Genomic DNA, 16882 nt, shown 5'->3' with positions numbered 1-16882 from the left:
GAAAGTAGAGCTGATAGGATTTACTGATGTACTAGATGTGAGCAGTTATGCAAATAGTGGCACCACTTACTAAACACTCTAAGGTCAATTTTTAATGTATATTAGCAGCATAAGAGCTATGTTGTAGAGTATTATTTTGGAAATGCTTATGTTGGAAATACTCCACTTAAGTGGAGATTTTCAGTAGATAGTTTGATACAGGAATAGAGTTCAGGGGAGAAGTCTGGATTAGAGATAAAAATTTGGGAATTGCCTCTTGATAAATAAGTTTGAATAGAGAAGAAGGAAGTTATAAGTCTGAGATGTTCAATATTTATCAGTCAAGAAGAGGAAAAGGATCCACCAAAGAAGACTTAAAAGGTACATGGAGTTAGGAGGAGAGTGTGATATCTAGAAACCTAGTGAAAAAAGTGTGTCAGGGAGGAAGAAGTGATCTATAGTTCTAATGATGTTGGAAATTTAAGGAGAGGGTCTAAAATAATTTCTGGGAGGGAGAATGTAGACAAAGTAGACTAAGGTTGCTCGATTGCCTGGCAGTTCTAGAGCCCATTTGAGGTGTAATGTCATAAATTTAAACTGAGATCTTGTCACCATGGTTTGTAATTATAGCCGTATTAATCTGCTCAGTTATGAGTACAAAGTAGAGAAAGAGTTAGCTTGAGGGTTGAGGTTCTTCCATGAGGGTATGAAAGAGGAATAGAGGGACAAGGGAGTTGTGTACATGCAGGAGAGTAATAATAATGAGGTGCCATAAAATCCAAGATGGCTAAGGAGGGAAGTGGGGCCAAACTGTACTTGAGCCAGACCAAATTTCTGCTGCCACTAGCCACGTTCTGCTTTCTCACCTCTGCCTGTTTTCTGGAATGCCTACTCCTTTCTCCTTCCTGCCACCTTTTGCAACTACCAGCCCAAACACAGACACACATACCCAATATCCATATGTTCAAATTCAATCCATCCTTCAAGGGATAGCAGACATGGTGCTTCCTTCTTAAAATCTTTCCTCCTCGCCCCAAGTGATCTTGTTTCCCCTTTTGCGCTCCTGTAGGACCAAGCTGGGTTTTATAGATTTGAGTATGGTATTTTACCTCTCCTATTGCAGTGTGGAGTTGCAGGGCACTTGAGTGTGTCCCTGTATCCTTAGCATTTAGCTCAGTTGATGTGCAGCAAAGTTTGACAGGTCAATGAAAGTCTCAAGTAAAATGGTTTCTTCAGTGTTTACCAAAGAAGTTTTTGAAGCCAGTATTTCCTAGAGATTACTTTTACTTTCATCTGTGTATTCTTTTATAGTCACTGTAGTCTGTAGCAGTGCTATTGTTGTTTTTAATCATTATTTCATTTATTTATCTTGCAGGAGCACCTTTCCTTAAAGAAATATGTTATTGACATTGTGGTTGAAAGTACAGCTCCACCAGAGCCTTTGAAAGATGGAGAAGAGAGGCAGAAAAATAAGAAGAAAGCCAAAAAGATAAAAGCACGGATGAACTTCAGGTACCATGAAAAGAAAAAAGTGAAATTGTTAGTCTGTCGGTCATGTCTGACTCCTTGTGACCCCGTGGACTGTAGCTCACCGGACTCCTCTGTCCATGGAATTCTCCAGGCAAGAATACTGGAGTTGGTAGCCACTTCATCTCTAGAGGATCTTCCTAATCTAGGGATCAAACCTGGGTGTCCTGCATGGCAGGTGGATTCTTTACTGGCCAAGCCACCAGGGAAGCCCCCAGGTGCTATAAATATGCTTAAAAACAAGCAAAAAGTTTTAGTGGTGTAACATTTTTAATGTAAATCCAAGGAAGACTCTCTGCCCCTCCCCAAAAGTTTAAACTTGTTTGCTTCAAGAAAGCCTTGAAAATAATACTGATGAGCCTAATTTATAGCCACTTTCTTTGATTGAGAAAGAAAACTGAATATCGATCTAAAGCCCTTGCTTTCACCTGTTAAGAGCTCTTCTTATAATTGGATGCCAAAGCCCTGCCAAACTTGTGCCTCCTTCAGCATACAATAGTATGTTTAAGTATGTGTAAACCAAGCCTATTTTTCTTTCCAACTATTGATTTTTAAATGAAGTATCAAAGAAAATCAATAGCAATCAACAAATAGAAGTCTGCTGGCTGTAGTGTCAAATCCCATGACTAGGTTTAATCAATTTGGTTGCCTGTCACAACAAGAGAAAGTTCAAGAAATATCTTGAAATGGAAAGTGAGTTGTCAGACCTGTAGTTTATCATCAGCCTCCAAAGTGACATCTGAGGATCAGACAGCTGTGTAGTACATCATTACCTCACAAGCTCTGAGCATTATTTGATGACTGATGAGTCTTGTTCCAGGACGCAAGTATAGTTCCTCCTTAGAAAATAATTATTTGCTATTTGAAGAAAGGTTGTCTGAATATGTTGTTATACCTTTATTCCTAAGTGGTTAGAAAAAGAGAAGCTTGACCTATGGAATTATAGAAACACAGGTCTAGAATAATGGTGAACAGGTACTCTCTCTCCATCGTTTCCAATTTCAGATTGTAATTAAAAGAAGATGTCCATTTCATCTTACATAATCAGTGGAAACTTGAGAGTACTCATTCAAGCAAAGAATAGAAAAGGCTTTTTTGGTTGGTTTTTTTTTTTTTGTAGTTCCTTGAAGTTTCTAAGAATAGTTTTACAGTATATACTTTAGGGTGTTGCTGACCTTCGTTTCTAGTTTATGCTGAGAACTTGCTGACCTCCAGAAATGGTATTGAGTCCATTCTTTGGACCTTTCTCTTTTTCCTCTAGGTACACATTCCTTTGGTTAGTTCACCAGGTATTTGTCTTTCAATATTCTCCACCAGTTGATGACTACTAGTTTTATATCTCTTCAACTGTACTCAAATTTAGTGTGTCCAAAACAAGTTCCTGCTTTCTTCTCTGCATCTGCCCTCCAAAACCTCTCCTTTCTAGTTTTCTCTATATTAATAACCAGGTAACTCTATTCTAGTCGTGTATGCCAGAACCCTTGAAATTGTCCTTGACCTTTTTCTCTCTCCCGCGTCTCATCCAGCCTAACTGCAAATCATGTTAGCTTTGCGGTAAAGTACATTCAGAGGCTCTTTCTGTAGCATCACTACCTCCCCCCTCAGTCAAGCCTCCGTCATATCTCACCTGGGTTATTGCAGCACTTCCCTGACTAGTCTCTGTTTCTGTCCTTGGCTTTCACAGTCTATTCTAAACATGCTGGCCAAAGGGCACCTGTTCACATGTCAGATCATGTCACTTCTCTTCTCAAAGCCTCAGGGCTTTTACACTGCAGTTTTCCTCTTTCTGGACAGCTCTCCCACATATATCCATAGAGCTTCGCACTGTTACCTCCTTCAGGTCTTTGCTCAAATGCTAACCTTTTCAGTGAGGCTGTCCTTCAGGCCCTGATATATATATATATAGTAATGCTAGGTTATTAAAGGAAATCTTTAAATTATAGGAAAAATCCTATAATTCTGATGCTGCTAATTTTTTGGCATATGTGTATCACTTTTATGCTTACATACCTATATCAGTAACTTTTTTATTGCAGTATGATTTACATAAGTGAATGTAGAGATCTCTAATATATAGTTTGTTGAGTTTTGTCAAACCTGCATACTCACGTATAATCTGTAAGAGCCTTTGCATTGTTTCACAGTGTCTTTGTGTCTCTTTCCAGTCAGTTTTCACCACCCTTGGCTCTTGGTCACCACTGACCTGCTTTCTCTCATCATAGGTTAGTTTTTCCTATTCTAGAAATACATGCAAATGAAGCCTTTGTGGCTGACTTCTCTTACTAAGTACAGTTGATCCTTGAACAATGAGAGTGTTAGGAGCACTGACTCTCCATTCAGTCAAAAAATCCACACATAGCTTACAGTTGGTGCTCCATATCTGCAGTTCCTCTGTTGGTTAAACCTCCGCACATATGATGGACGCCTGACTGAAGGGGGAGGTAGCGGTGCTGGAGAAAGACAGTCTCTGAATGTACTTTACAGCAAAGCTAATATGATTTGCAGTTAGGCTGCATGATTTGCAGTTTGACCAACTGGGCATTGTGTAGTTCTGTGGTATTTACTCTTGAAAGCAATCCAAGTATAAGTAGACGCATGTAGTTCAGTGCCGTGTTGTTCAAGGGTCAACTGTATACCATTTTTGAGATATATCTGACTTGTGTGTAGTTTGTTTTTTTTCATTGCTGAACATACCATTGTGTGCATATTCCATAAATTTTTATCTGTTCATCTGTTAATAGACATTTGAGTTTTCACTTATTTGGCATTGATAAATTAACCTTCTGTCAAGTCTTTAGGTGTATTTGCATTCTCCTTTCTCTTGGATAAATACTTAAAACTGAAACTCCACATTTTTTTCACAGTGGTGGTACTATTTTACACTTCCATCAGCAACCTGGTGGACTCCCAGTAGCTCAACATTTGTCAATACTTGGTATTTTTAATTTTTAAAATTTTAATCTTAATTCCAGTGTGAGCATAGTTGTATCTTGTGATTCTAATTTGCACTTCCTTAGTGATTAATAATATGTATTGAGTATCTTTCCAGGTAATTTTTCACCATTCATATCTTCCCTTATGACGTGTCTTTGAAGGTTTTTGCCCATTTTAAAAGTTGAGTTGTTTGTCATTTTATCTTTGAGTTGTTTATATATTCTAGATACATGTTCTTTGCCAGTTATGTGTTATGTGAATTTTTTTCTGAATCTGGAGCTTGGCTATACATTTTGTTAGCAGTAGCTGTTGATAAGCAAATGTATTTTTAATCGTGATGATGTCTATTTTATCAATATGTTCTTTTTAGGTCTTGTGCTTTCTGGGTTCTAAGAGATTTTTGTCTGACGAAAAGTTAAAAATCCTTTGCATTTTTTTTTCTAGAAGCCTTGTAATTTTAGTTTTGGCATTTAGATTTATGATCCAGCTCTAACAAGTTAGTGGGTATGATATGAAGAATAGGCCCAAATTTCTTTTTCTCTATAGCTAGTCAGTTGTTCCAACACTATCCACAGAAAAGATTTCCATTCCCATTACAATGTTTTAATACTTTGGTTAAAAAAAAATCTCCCCTCGTGAGTAAGTCTATTTCTGGACTCTCCTATTCTACCCTGGTTTTCTATTTTGACACCTCATAAAAAATATAAATCACCCCATGAAGTCTGAATCTACTTCTGGTCTGTTCTCTTCCATTATTTTGTTCCTTTTCACACTGTCTTGATTACGGTAGCTTTGTAGTAGGTCTTAAAATAAAGCAATAGAAGTCTTCAACTTTGTTTTCTTTTTGAAGTTTTGTTTTTCAGTGCAGTTCAGTTCAGTCGCTCAATCGTGTCTGACTCTTTGCGACCCCATGAATCACAGCATGCCAGGCCTCCCTGTCCATCACCAACTCCAGAGTTCACGCAAACTCACGTTCATTGAGTCGGTGATGCCATCCAGCCATCTCATCTTCTGTTGTCCCCTTCTCCTCCTGCCCCTAATCCCTCCCAGCATCAGAGTCTTTTCCAATGAGTCAACTCTTCGCATGAGGTGGCCACAGTACTGGAGTTTCAGCTTTAGCATCATTCCTTCCAAGGAACACCCAGGGCTGATCTCCTTTAGGATGGACTGGTTGGATCTCCTTGCAGTCCAAGAGACTCTCAAGAGTCTTCTCCAACACTACAGTTCAAAAGCATCAATTCTTTGGCACTTAGCTTTCTTCACAGTCCAACTCTCGCATCTATACATGACCACTGGAAAACCGTAGCCTTGACTATACAGACCTTTGTTGGCCAAGTAATGTCTCTGCTTTTGAATATGCTATCTAGGTTGGTCATAACGTTTCTTCCAATGAGTAAGCATCTTTTAAGGTCTTGGATTTTCACAAAAATATTAAGATCAATTTTTAATATCTAAAATTAAAAAGTCTCTTGGGATTTTGATTGGCATTAGACTGATCTGTAGATAAACTTAGGAAGAAAGGATATCCTGATAATTTTGGATCTTCCAATTCATGATGAGATATGTATCTGCATTTGTTTAGAGCTTATTTAATTTCTTCAGTAGTTTTTTATAATTTTCAGTTTAAATGCTTTACAAATACTTCATTAAATTTATCCCTAATATTTTAAGTTTTTGTTGCTATTGAAAATTATATTTGTAATATTTTTTGTTGTGAGCATATAGACAGAATTACTATTTGTATATTCACTAGATATTGGGACCTTTCCAAATAGACTTATGAGCTCTAATAGTTTTATAAATTTATAAGATTTCTTTATGTACATAAACATATCAGAATAAAATCAATTTTATTTGTTTTTTTTTCTACTTAGTATACTGTTTATTTTTTTCTATTGTCTATTGCACTGTGTTGTACCTTCTACAAAATATGAAACAGAAGCTTTGGTGCTGATCTTAGGGAGAAAGCAGTAGGGTTTTCACTATGTTATATTAGCTATAACATCATACCTTACAGTTTGTGTAGATGTCATTTCTCAGATTGAGGGAGCTTTATTCTATTCTTAACTTCCTGAGTGTTTTTTTCTTAGAGTGATATACCATATTCTCAAATGCCTTTTCTACATCTGTTGAAATGCACTCTTTCATTTTATCAGTTTGGTGCATTATGTTGACTTGTTATGGCAGCTTTAGTGAGATATAATTTGCATCCTCTGTGGAAATCAGTACTGGGGTAGGGAAACCTGAACTATAGTTGATGACTCTCCAGATGTTCAAGGTGGACGAATATGGGAGTCAGAACTACACGAGATCCCCACACTTCTGTGTACTTCACTTCTAAGAGCTTGATCAGGTTCTCAAAGTGAGTATCACAGCAAAATGCTTTTGCTTCCAGCAGGGAATAAGGAGCTGTTTTGAAATACGCCAGAGCATTTTGTTCTTCTTAAAAATGTCTGCCTTCCCACCATCACCCTGTTACCAATATGAGACTGAAATAAAATAACAGGCCAATACCACTGATGAACATAGATGCAAAAATCCTCAACAAAATTCTATCAAGCTGAATCCAACAATACATTAAAAGGAGATTAAGTGGGTTTAATCTCACAGATTTAAGGATTTTTTAGCATCCCTAAATCAATCAGTGTGGTACAACATATTAACAAATTGAAGAGTAGAAATCATTATGATCATCTCAGTAGATGCAGAAAAAGCTTTTACTAAAATCCAGCATCCATTTATGATAGAAAAAAATGCTCTTCACAAAGTGGGCATAGAGGAAACCTACCTCAACATAATAAAGGCAACATATGACAAACCCATAACTAACATCATACGCAATGGTGAAAATCTGAAAGCATTTCTTCTAATATAAGGAACAAAACAGGGTGTCCATTCTTGCCATTTTTATTCAGCATAGTTTTGGAAGTCCTAGCTATAGCAGTCAGAGAAGAAAAAGGAATCCAACCTGGAAAAGAAGTAAAACAGTCAATGTTTGCAGGTGACATCATGGTATACGTAGAGAAAGATGCTACCAGAAAACTGCTAGAGTCCATCAGTGAATTTGATAAAGTTGCAGCATACACAGTTAATACACAGAAATCTATTGCTTTTCCATCCACTGACAATGAAAAATCAGAAAGAGAAATTAAAGAAACAATCCCATTTATCATTGCATCAAAAATAATACCTTGGAATAAATCTGCCTAAGGAGGCAAAAGACCTATACTCTGAACAGCATAAGGCACTGACGAAAGAAATCAAAGATGACACAAGCAGATGGAAAGATATACCATGTTCTTGGATTGGAAGAGTCAATATTGTCAAAATGACTGTGCTTCCCAAGGCAATCTGCAGATTCAGTGTGGTTCTTATCAAATTACCAGTAACATTTTTCACAGAACTAGAATCAAAATTTTTTAATTTGCATTTTGATACAAAAGACCCTGAATAGACAAAGCAATCTTGAAAAAGAAAAATGGAGCTGTAGGAATCAGGCGCCTTCAGACTATACTATATAGCTACAGTAATCAAGACAATATTGTACTGGCACAGAAACAAAAATAAGGTCAATGATGCAGAAAGGAAAAGTCCAGAGACAGTCTCATGCACCTGTGGTCACCTAATCTGTGACAAATGAGGCAAGAATATACAGTGGAGAAAAGACAGACTCTTCAATAAATGTTTCTTGGAAAGCTAACCACTATATGTAAAAGAATGAAATTAAAACACTCCCTAACACTATACACCAAATTAAATTCAAAATGGATAAAAGATCTAAATGTAGGATGTGACACTATAAAACTCCTAGAGAAAAACATAGGAAAAACACTTTTTGATGTAAATGGGACCTACTTAAATGTGAAAGCTTTTGCACAGCAAAGGAAAGCATAAACAAGAGGAAAAGACAGTCTACAGAATGGGAGAAAATATTTGCAAACAAAGCAATGGACAAAAGATTAATCTCCAAAGTATACAAACAGCTCATGCAGCTTAGTGTCAGGACATTTTATCGAAGAAGACATACTGGTGGCCAAGAAACACATGAAAAAGATGCTCAACATTACTAATTTTATTACAGAAATGCAAATCAAAACTACAATGAGGCATCACCTCACACCAATCAGAATGGCCATCAACAAAAAATCTACAAACGATAAATGCTGGTGAGGGTGCAGAGAAAAGGAAACCCTCTTGCACTGTTGGTGGGAATGTAAATTGATATGCCACTGTGGAGAATAGTAATGTGCTGCTGCTGCTAAGTTGCTTCAGTCGTGTCTGACTCTGTGTGGCTCCTCTGTCCCTGGGATTCTCCGGGCAAGAATGCTGGAGTGGGTTGCCATTTCCTCCTCCAATGTATGCATGCATGCTAAGTCACTTCAGCCATGTCTGACTCTATGGACAGCACCAGGCTCCTCTGTCCACAGGATTCAGGATTCTGAAGAATACTGGAGTGGGTTGCCATTTCCTTCTCCCGAACAGTAATGTAGTTTCCTTTAAAAAGCGAAAAATGGAACTACCATATGACCCACTACCAATCCCACTACTGGACATATAACTGAGAAAGCCATAATCGAAAAAGACGCATGTACCCCAGGGTTCACTGAAGCACTGTTTACCATAACCAGGGTACGGAAAAAAACTAAATTTCCATTGACAGATGAATGGATAAAGAAGATGTGGTACATATATATAATGGAATTTTAATCAACCGTAAAAAGAATGAAATTGGGTCCTTTGTAGAGATGTGGACGGACCTAGAGTATATCATACAAAGTGAAATAAGTTAGAGGAAAAAAAATATCATATAGTAACACATATATGTGGAGTCTAGAGAAATGGTACTGATGCACCTATTTGCAGGGCAGAAGAGAAACGCCGATGCAGAGAACATGTGAACACAGTCGGGGAGGGGGAGAGTGCGATGAACTGAGAGGTTAAGTTTGACATAAATACACCATCGTGTGTAAAATGGTTAGGTAGTGGGAACATGATGTATAGAACACCACAGCTTGGTGTTCTGTGATGACTTGGATGGTGGAATGTGAGGGAAGGAAGATCAGGAGGGAGGGTATATATGTATACAGATAGCTGATTCACTTCATTGTACAGCAGAGATTAACACAACATTGGAAAGCAATTATACTGCAGTTAAAAAAAGAAAGAATGAAATAATGCTACTTGCAGCAACACAGATGGACCTAGAGATTATCATACTAAGTGAGTGATGTAAGTCAGAGAAAGACAGATCTCATATATCACTTATGTGTAGAATCTAAAAAATGATACAAGTGAACATATTTATGAAACAGAAAGGAACTCACAGACATAGAAAAGAAACTTATGGTTTTCAAATGCGATAGTAGTGGGGGGGATAGATTAGTAGTTTGAGATTAACATTTACATAACTATTATATATAAAATAAACTATAAGGATCTACAGTATAGCACAGGAAACTGTACTCAATATCTTGTAATAACCAATAATATAAAATAATCTGAAAAAGAAAAAATACATTATGTGTATCACTGAGTCATTTTGTTGTACAAAATTATAGAGTAACTATAATTCAATTTTTAAAAAGAGGGTGAAAGTGAAAGTTGCTCAGTCATGTCCAGCTCTTTGCAACCCCATGGACTGAAGCCTGCCAGGCTCCTCTGTCCATGGAATTCTCTAAGCAAGAATAATGGAATGGGTTGCCATTCCCTTCTCTAGGGCATCTTCCCGACCCAGGGATCAAACCTAGGTCTTCTGCTTTGCAGGCAGATTCTTTACTGTCTGAGCCACCAGGGAAGCCCATCAAAGAGGGTAGTGGCATTTTAGCTTACCCTGATCATATCTCAACTTCCCAACTCAGCAGAAGCTTTGAAGACAATCAACTGCATCCCTGTTACAGGAACCTAATACTAGAGAAGAACAGATCTTGTACTCAAAGAACCATAGCTGTTTTGACCTCTCTAATGGTTCTCTGAAAGGTTAGTTTTAAGAGTTTGTCCTACTTTTGCCTAACTCGGAATTGTCCCAGAGCTGAGGAGGTTACCTGGGGATAATTGTCAAAAACAATTTGAAGACAAATGTATTAATTGATGATACCTGGTGCAAGGAGGGCATGGCAAGCCACTCCAGTATTCTTGCCTGGAGAATCCCCATGGACAGAGGAGCCTGGCGGGCTATAGTCCATGGGGTTGTGAAGAGTTGGACTTGACTGAGCGACTAAGCACAGCACACAAGTACAAGGATATACAACTAGGATAAATAATTGACTAATAAAAACTTGCAGGGAAAGGTTGAGGATTAAGATGCTTTGGGAAACAAAGGCTTTGAAAATCTCCCACATACTTTGAGAAATCTAGAAGGCCACATGTATCCCCAGGGATGGGTACATGATTAGAAAAGACCCAAGACAACCCTGGAGTCTTTTCCCTACCTGACCATCAGGCTTTTATGCAAGCAGGAAGTGAGGGCTAAGACAGTGTTGTAATCTGCCTGACTGTTGGCTTGCCGCAACACAGTCACACAGCTCATCTGCAAATACTAGATTGGGACTTTTTGTTGTTATTATTTATGGTGTTCAAAGAAATCTCTTGGATCACTAGCTGATTCCTAAAATAATGGAACCAAGACTTTAGGGGTCATAATGACAAAGAATATAAACTTTAGAATATTAGTTCAGAAAAGTCACTAAACAAGTATACAACAAGCAAAACCAAACCCTGAGAGGAAAGAGAATCTGATTTCCAGAGTTCCCACATTATAATGATTAGAATATCTGCTTTTTTAATATGGCATTGATCTTTTTTTTTTTTTTTTGGTAACTTTAAACACTTTATTTTGTATTGGGGTATAGCCAGTTAACAATGTGGTGGTAGTTTCAGGTAAACAGTGAAAGGGATCAGCCATACATATACATGTATCCATTTTCCCCCAAACCCCCTTTCCATCCAGACTGGCATGTAACATTGAGGAGAGTTCCATGTGCTATACAGTAGGTCTTTGTTGATTATCCATTTTAAATATAGGAGTGTGTTCTTAAGGAAAAGTTGCAAGGCAAGCAAAGAAAAAGAAAATTGGCCCATACTTTGAGGGAGGAGGAATTATAGAAAGTGTCCTTGGGGAAGCCCAGACATTGGCCTTCCTAGACAAAGACTTTAAAAATTTTTAATGTACTCAGAGAGGTAAAGGAAACCATGTGGATGATATCTAACCAACTGGAAAAGGTTAATAATGAGATTTAAAAAAATTTAAAGGAACTAATAAATTTTGTATCTGTAAAGTACAAAAATTGAAATGAAAAATTACTTGAAGGGTTCATCAGGTTATTTGAGCAGGTAGAAGAAAGAATTGGTGACCTTGAAAATTATCAATTGAGATTTTCTATAGAAGAGAAAGAAAAATGAATGGGTAAAAGTCAGAGACCTGTGGGACACTACCTAGCATACCAACATAAACATAAGGGGCATCCCAGGAGGAGATCAGAGAGAGCAAAGGGCAGAGGACATTTGAAGAAATATATCTGAAAATTTTCCAAATTTAATGAAGCATATGAATCTGCAGATCCAGGAAGTTCAACAAACTCAAAGTAGAAGAAATGCAGAGATCCACCTTATGACACATAATCAAGCACTGGGAGCTAATGACAAAGAAAGTCTTAAAAGAGAAATAATTCTCCATATATAAAATATCTGTAGTATAATAACAGTTTATTTCTGTAGGAAAATATGAAGGTCAGAAGCTAGTAGGATAAACATATTCAGTTTCCTGGTAGAAGAAAACAAATTGTCAACCAAAAATTCTATACTTGGCAAAATTTCAAAAATGAAGGAGAAATTCATACATTTTATGACAAACAAAAGCCAAGTGTTTGTCTGTAGTAGACCTGCACTTCAAGATGCACTAAAGGAAATCTTCAGTCTGAGATCGAAAAAAAAAATGTAGACAGTAACCTGAATACACGCAAAGAAATAAAAAACACTATAGAAATAACTAGTGTAAATGTAGTATTTTTGTAACTTCTCATTTTTCCTATTTGAATTAAAAGTCAACTGCACAAAATAATAATTATAAACCTATGTTTATGGGCACACACTGTGTAAATCTGTAATTTATAATTTTAGCATAAAGGATAAGTGCTATATTGTTGTTTAGTCACTAAGTCGTGACTGACCCTTTTGCGATCCCATGGACTATACTCCATCAGGCCCCTCTGTCCATTGGATTTCCCAGCCAAGTATACTGAAGTGGATTACGATTTCCTTCTCCAAGGGATCTGCATGACCCAGGAATTGAACCCGAATCTTCTGCTTGGCTGGCATCTTCTTTGCCACTGAGCCACCTGGCAAGTCAAATACTATACAGGAACACTTTTGTATACTACGGAAACTAAGCTGATATTAATTCTAGCTAGATTGTTATGAAATAAGATGTTGATTATAATTTAGGTCACCTACAAAGAAAATAAATAACTAAACAAATATATATGTACATATATATGTGTGAGGAAATGAGAATGGAATGAAGATGGTACATTTAACACAAGATAAAGCGGTAATGAAGGAAATGGGGGACAAAAGAGAGATTACATAAAATAGCAAAATGGCAGAAGTAAATCTGTCCTTCTTAGTAATTATGTTAAATATAGGTGCATTAAAGACTCCAGTGCTTCCCTGGTGGCTCAGACAGTAAAGAATCTGTTTGCAATACAGGAAATTTGAGTTTGATCCCTGGATCAGGAAGATTCCCTGGATAAGGGAATGGCAACACACTCCAGTGTTCTTTCCTGGGAAATCCCATGGACAGAGGAGCCAGGCAGGCTAGAGTCCATGGGGTCACAAAGAGTCAGACACGACTGAGTGACTCACACTTTCACTTCAAAGACTCCAGTGAAAGATACAGGTTGGCAGAATGAATTTTTTTTTAAATGATTCGACTATATGCTATCTACAAGGGAATCACTTAATATATAAGAACCCAGCTGGCTTAATGTGAAATGAAAGAAACAGATATTCATGAGAAGAATAACCTCTGCAAGATAATGTAGCTAAACTGTATTAATATAATACAACATATACATTAAGATCAAAATTGTACAGTAAAAGAAGAAGGACATTTTGTAGTGATGAAAGAATGAATCCATCAAAAATATGTAACAATTACAAACATATATGCATGTGAGAAAGCCACAAAATACATGAAGGGAAAACTGACAGAATTGAGGGGAGAAATAGGCTGTTCATCAGTAATAGTTGGAGATTAAAGCAACTGAAACTCTATACTGGTAGAAGTACAAATTGGAATGACCCATTTGATAAATATTTTGTAAATTAGGGTTAAGCAGGTGCTTGTCATATAGCTCAGCAATCCTACTTCTGTATTTATCTAAGAGAAATTAAGACATTTATCTATGCAGTGGTTTGTCTACAAATGTTCATAGTAGGTAGTAGCCCCAGATTGGAAAGTAAAATATCCAAATGGTAGTGGATAAACAAATTATGGTATCCAAAGAATGGAACACTGTAAAGCAGTGGAAGGGAATAAACTAATAATATATTCAACATTATGAGAGACTCTCAAGAGATTTATTCTAAATGAATTAATTCAGACACAAGAGAGTATGTGTGATTGTACTGATTTGATATTCATAAAGCTTTAGGGGTAGAAAGTAGATAGCTGGTTGCTAGGAACGAAAGGGTAGGGGAAGGGGAAAGAGGGTTACTGCAAAAACAAATGAAAAAACTTTGTTGGTGGTAGAAATGCTTTATATCATGATTACGGTTTCATTTACATTGTAGGCCCAATTGTGAAAGCTCATCAAAATTATGGGTTTAAAACTTCAAGTACTTATTGTATGCAAATTATACTTCAATAAAGCTGACTCAATGAAAAAAATTATAAAGACAAAAAATGAACATTTTGGAACCAAAGCATGGGGGTGGGGCAGAAAATATTTGAAGTAACGAGTTTTGGGGGGGGGTTTTTGAGTAAGAAAAAATGGAAATAAACTATTTGAAATCTGTGACAATGAGAAAATGAAACTTATGGGGATATAGTTTAAAAAAAATTACTCAGAATGAAATTATAGCCTTAAGTTACTTTATCAGTTGAAGTAGAAATGATCTAAACAACTCAAGGATTAGAACAGTGTTCATATCTCCTTCCTGGAAAATGGTATGGATTTATTTATTTTTATTTAACAAATACACATACGGCACTTAAAATGTACTTTATCTTTATAAAGATAAAAACAAGTTAAATAGAAGTTGATAAGATCTAATTCTTTGAGCATATTGGTAACAAAAGAGCCTATGAAAAGACTAGCCAAAAAAATGGAGTAGATAAATAACCCACATTATGGCTGAGAAAAAATAGAATCGTGATAACAAGGATACTAAAAGTGAGGAAACATAGTATACAACGTGACACTAATTTAAAATATTAATAAAGTGAGTCATTATCTTAAAAAGTAAATAATCAGAATTGTAATATTCAGTCTTATCTCTCATTATTCCCATCTTTTAACCTTTTGCTCCAAGCAAAGGGATCTGCACACAGTTCCCTTAATGTAACTTGTGTTTCCCTCTGTGTCTTCATTATTGCTCACTTCTTTCTCCTGTTAATGGCATTTTCTTTTTGTGTATTCAGATGCTACCTATCTTTCAAGCAGGTACACTTCCCATTGCCTTGAGGAAACTCCCCCTAGCATCTTAGGTGGTAATAAGCACTTGTGACAGTTAACATCTGTTACCTACTCAGCTTTGAGAATTATGTGCCTTTTAATGCTGTATCTTCCTCTTCCTTGTGGAGTATAAATATCTTGAGTAGCTCCACTATGTATATACCTCATCCCTGCTATATATAACTTATTATCCCCCATATTCTATCTTGTTTAGTTTATACAGAGTATGAACTTTGGAAATAAGTATTTAATTGATTGTTAAAAGTGAATCAAGACAAGATTCAAGTTAGGAAGAAGTGCTTAACTACCATTTCATGTAGAGTTAGGATATCTTTGGATAGTATTATAATTTACTAGTTAAGTGTGCACAAATGGGAGAATGTATTCAGTCTTTTCCACTTGAAGCCTCAGATGAAGAAATGTGTTGATACAATAGACAACTTCTTAAGCCTCAATTTCTTTTCTGTAAAATGAGGAAAAGACATTTTTTAAGATTTCACAAGACAGTGAGTGTATAGCTCCTGGCATGTGTGCTTGGAATGCATTGAACCCTACATAATTGCAGTTTTTCCTGCCTTCATATGAGGTCACAGTTGCAAGTACAGTGTGGATATTTCCCCATTTTGATATGCCTTAATATTTTGGCTGAGAGCAATGAGCACATTGAGAGTGTCCCTGGCTCAGGCGGTAAAGAATCTGCTGGCAATGCAAGAGACTTGACTTCAATCACTGGATTGGGAAGATCCCCTGGAGAAGGGAATGGCAACCCACTCTATCATTCTTGCCTGTAGATGGACAGAGGAGCCTGATGGGCTACAGTCCATGGGGTCACAGAGTTGGACATGACAAAGTGACTAACACTCACTTTCAATGAGTGTATCATAGAATCTGCCTGCAATGCAGAAGACTCAGGTTCAATCCCTGGATCAGGAAGATCCCCTGGAGAAGGGAATGGCAACCCACTCCAGTATTCTTGCCTGGGAAATCCTGTGTGCAGAGGAGCCTGGCAGGCTATAGTACATGGGGTTGCAGAGAGTTGGACATGACTGAGTGATTAACAGTTTCACTTTCAATGTGTACATGTAGGTTGAAACATACATAATTTAATGTTTAATTCTAATTTAGTTATTTCTTCATTCCCAAGCATAACCTATGCTAGATTGATTTTTTCTCTCATTAGGCCTGTTGTAATTTGCATCTTTCAGGTTTTTATGAAGCAGTTGTTATTTTTTTCACCAGTCATTGCTGTCTGGATTGGTGTACATTGTAATTAGTTCTTTCACAGATCACTAATTAGAGACTAAACCCTTGGATGAATGGTCAAAATTTAAATGTTGACCTCTGAAAAGAGAAATTGAAAAATTAAATCATTGTTAATATATTGTCGAAGTGACATTTGCTGATTGTTGAACTATTGATGGCTCTTAAGTGCTGGAACATGCAAGCCGGAGCATAGTTGAACAATGACAGAGAAGTGTTATTAGATTTTTGCAGGCTTTTGGCATTTAGTCAATATAAACAACAAAAGCAGAACAAAACAAATCTTTGAGTATCTGATCATCATTTCCACTGCCTTTTAAAATTACTTCCAGGCTTCAATGACTATTCTTTACACAGAAGAACTGTACCAAAAAGAGCCAAAGAATGTTCAAACTACCACACAATTGCACTCATTTCACCTGCTAGTAAGGTAATGCTCAGAATCCTTCTGGCTAGGCTTCAGCAGTATGTGAATCAAAAAATTCCAGATGTACAATCTGGGTTTAGAA

General features: G+C 36.8%; 1 protein-coding gene across 13 annotated transcripts in view; it reads left to right on the top strand.

Moving 5' to 3' along the window:
- SCAPER (S-phase cyclin A associated protein in the ER) overlaps positions 1-16882 on the top strand; it is a 396299-nt gene that overhangs the window by 157920 nt on the left and 221497 nt on the right. For all 13 annotated transcript variants that reach the window (XM_060401720.1, XM_060401719.1, XM_042235193.1 and 10 more), the window contains one exon: positions 1355-1491. In XM_060401720.1, coding sequence (XP_060257703.1) covers positions 1355-1491 — 137 coding nt within the window. The remainder of the gene's footprint in view (positions 1-1354; positions 1492-16882) is intronic.

This window comes from Ovis aries, chromosome 18 (genome assembly GCF_016772045.2).
Source record: "Ovis aries strain OAR_USU_Benz2616 breed Rambouillet chromosome 18, ARS-UI_Ramb_v3.0, whole genome shotgun sequence".
Taxonomy (NCBI): Eukaryota; Metazoa; Chordata; class Mammalia; order Artiodactyla; family Bovidae; genus Ovis; species Ovis aries.
The sequence above is the reverse complement of the archived record's forward strand: the minus strand, read 5'-3'. Positions and strand labels throughout refer to the sequence as shown.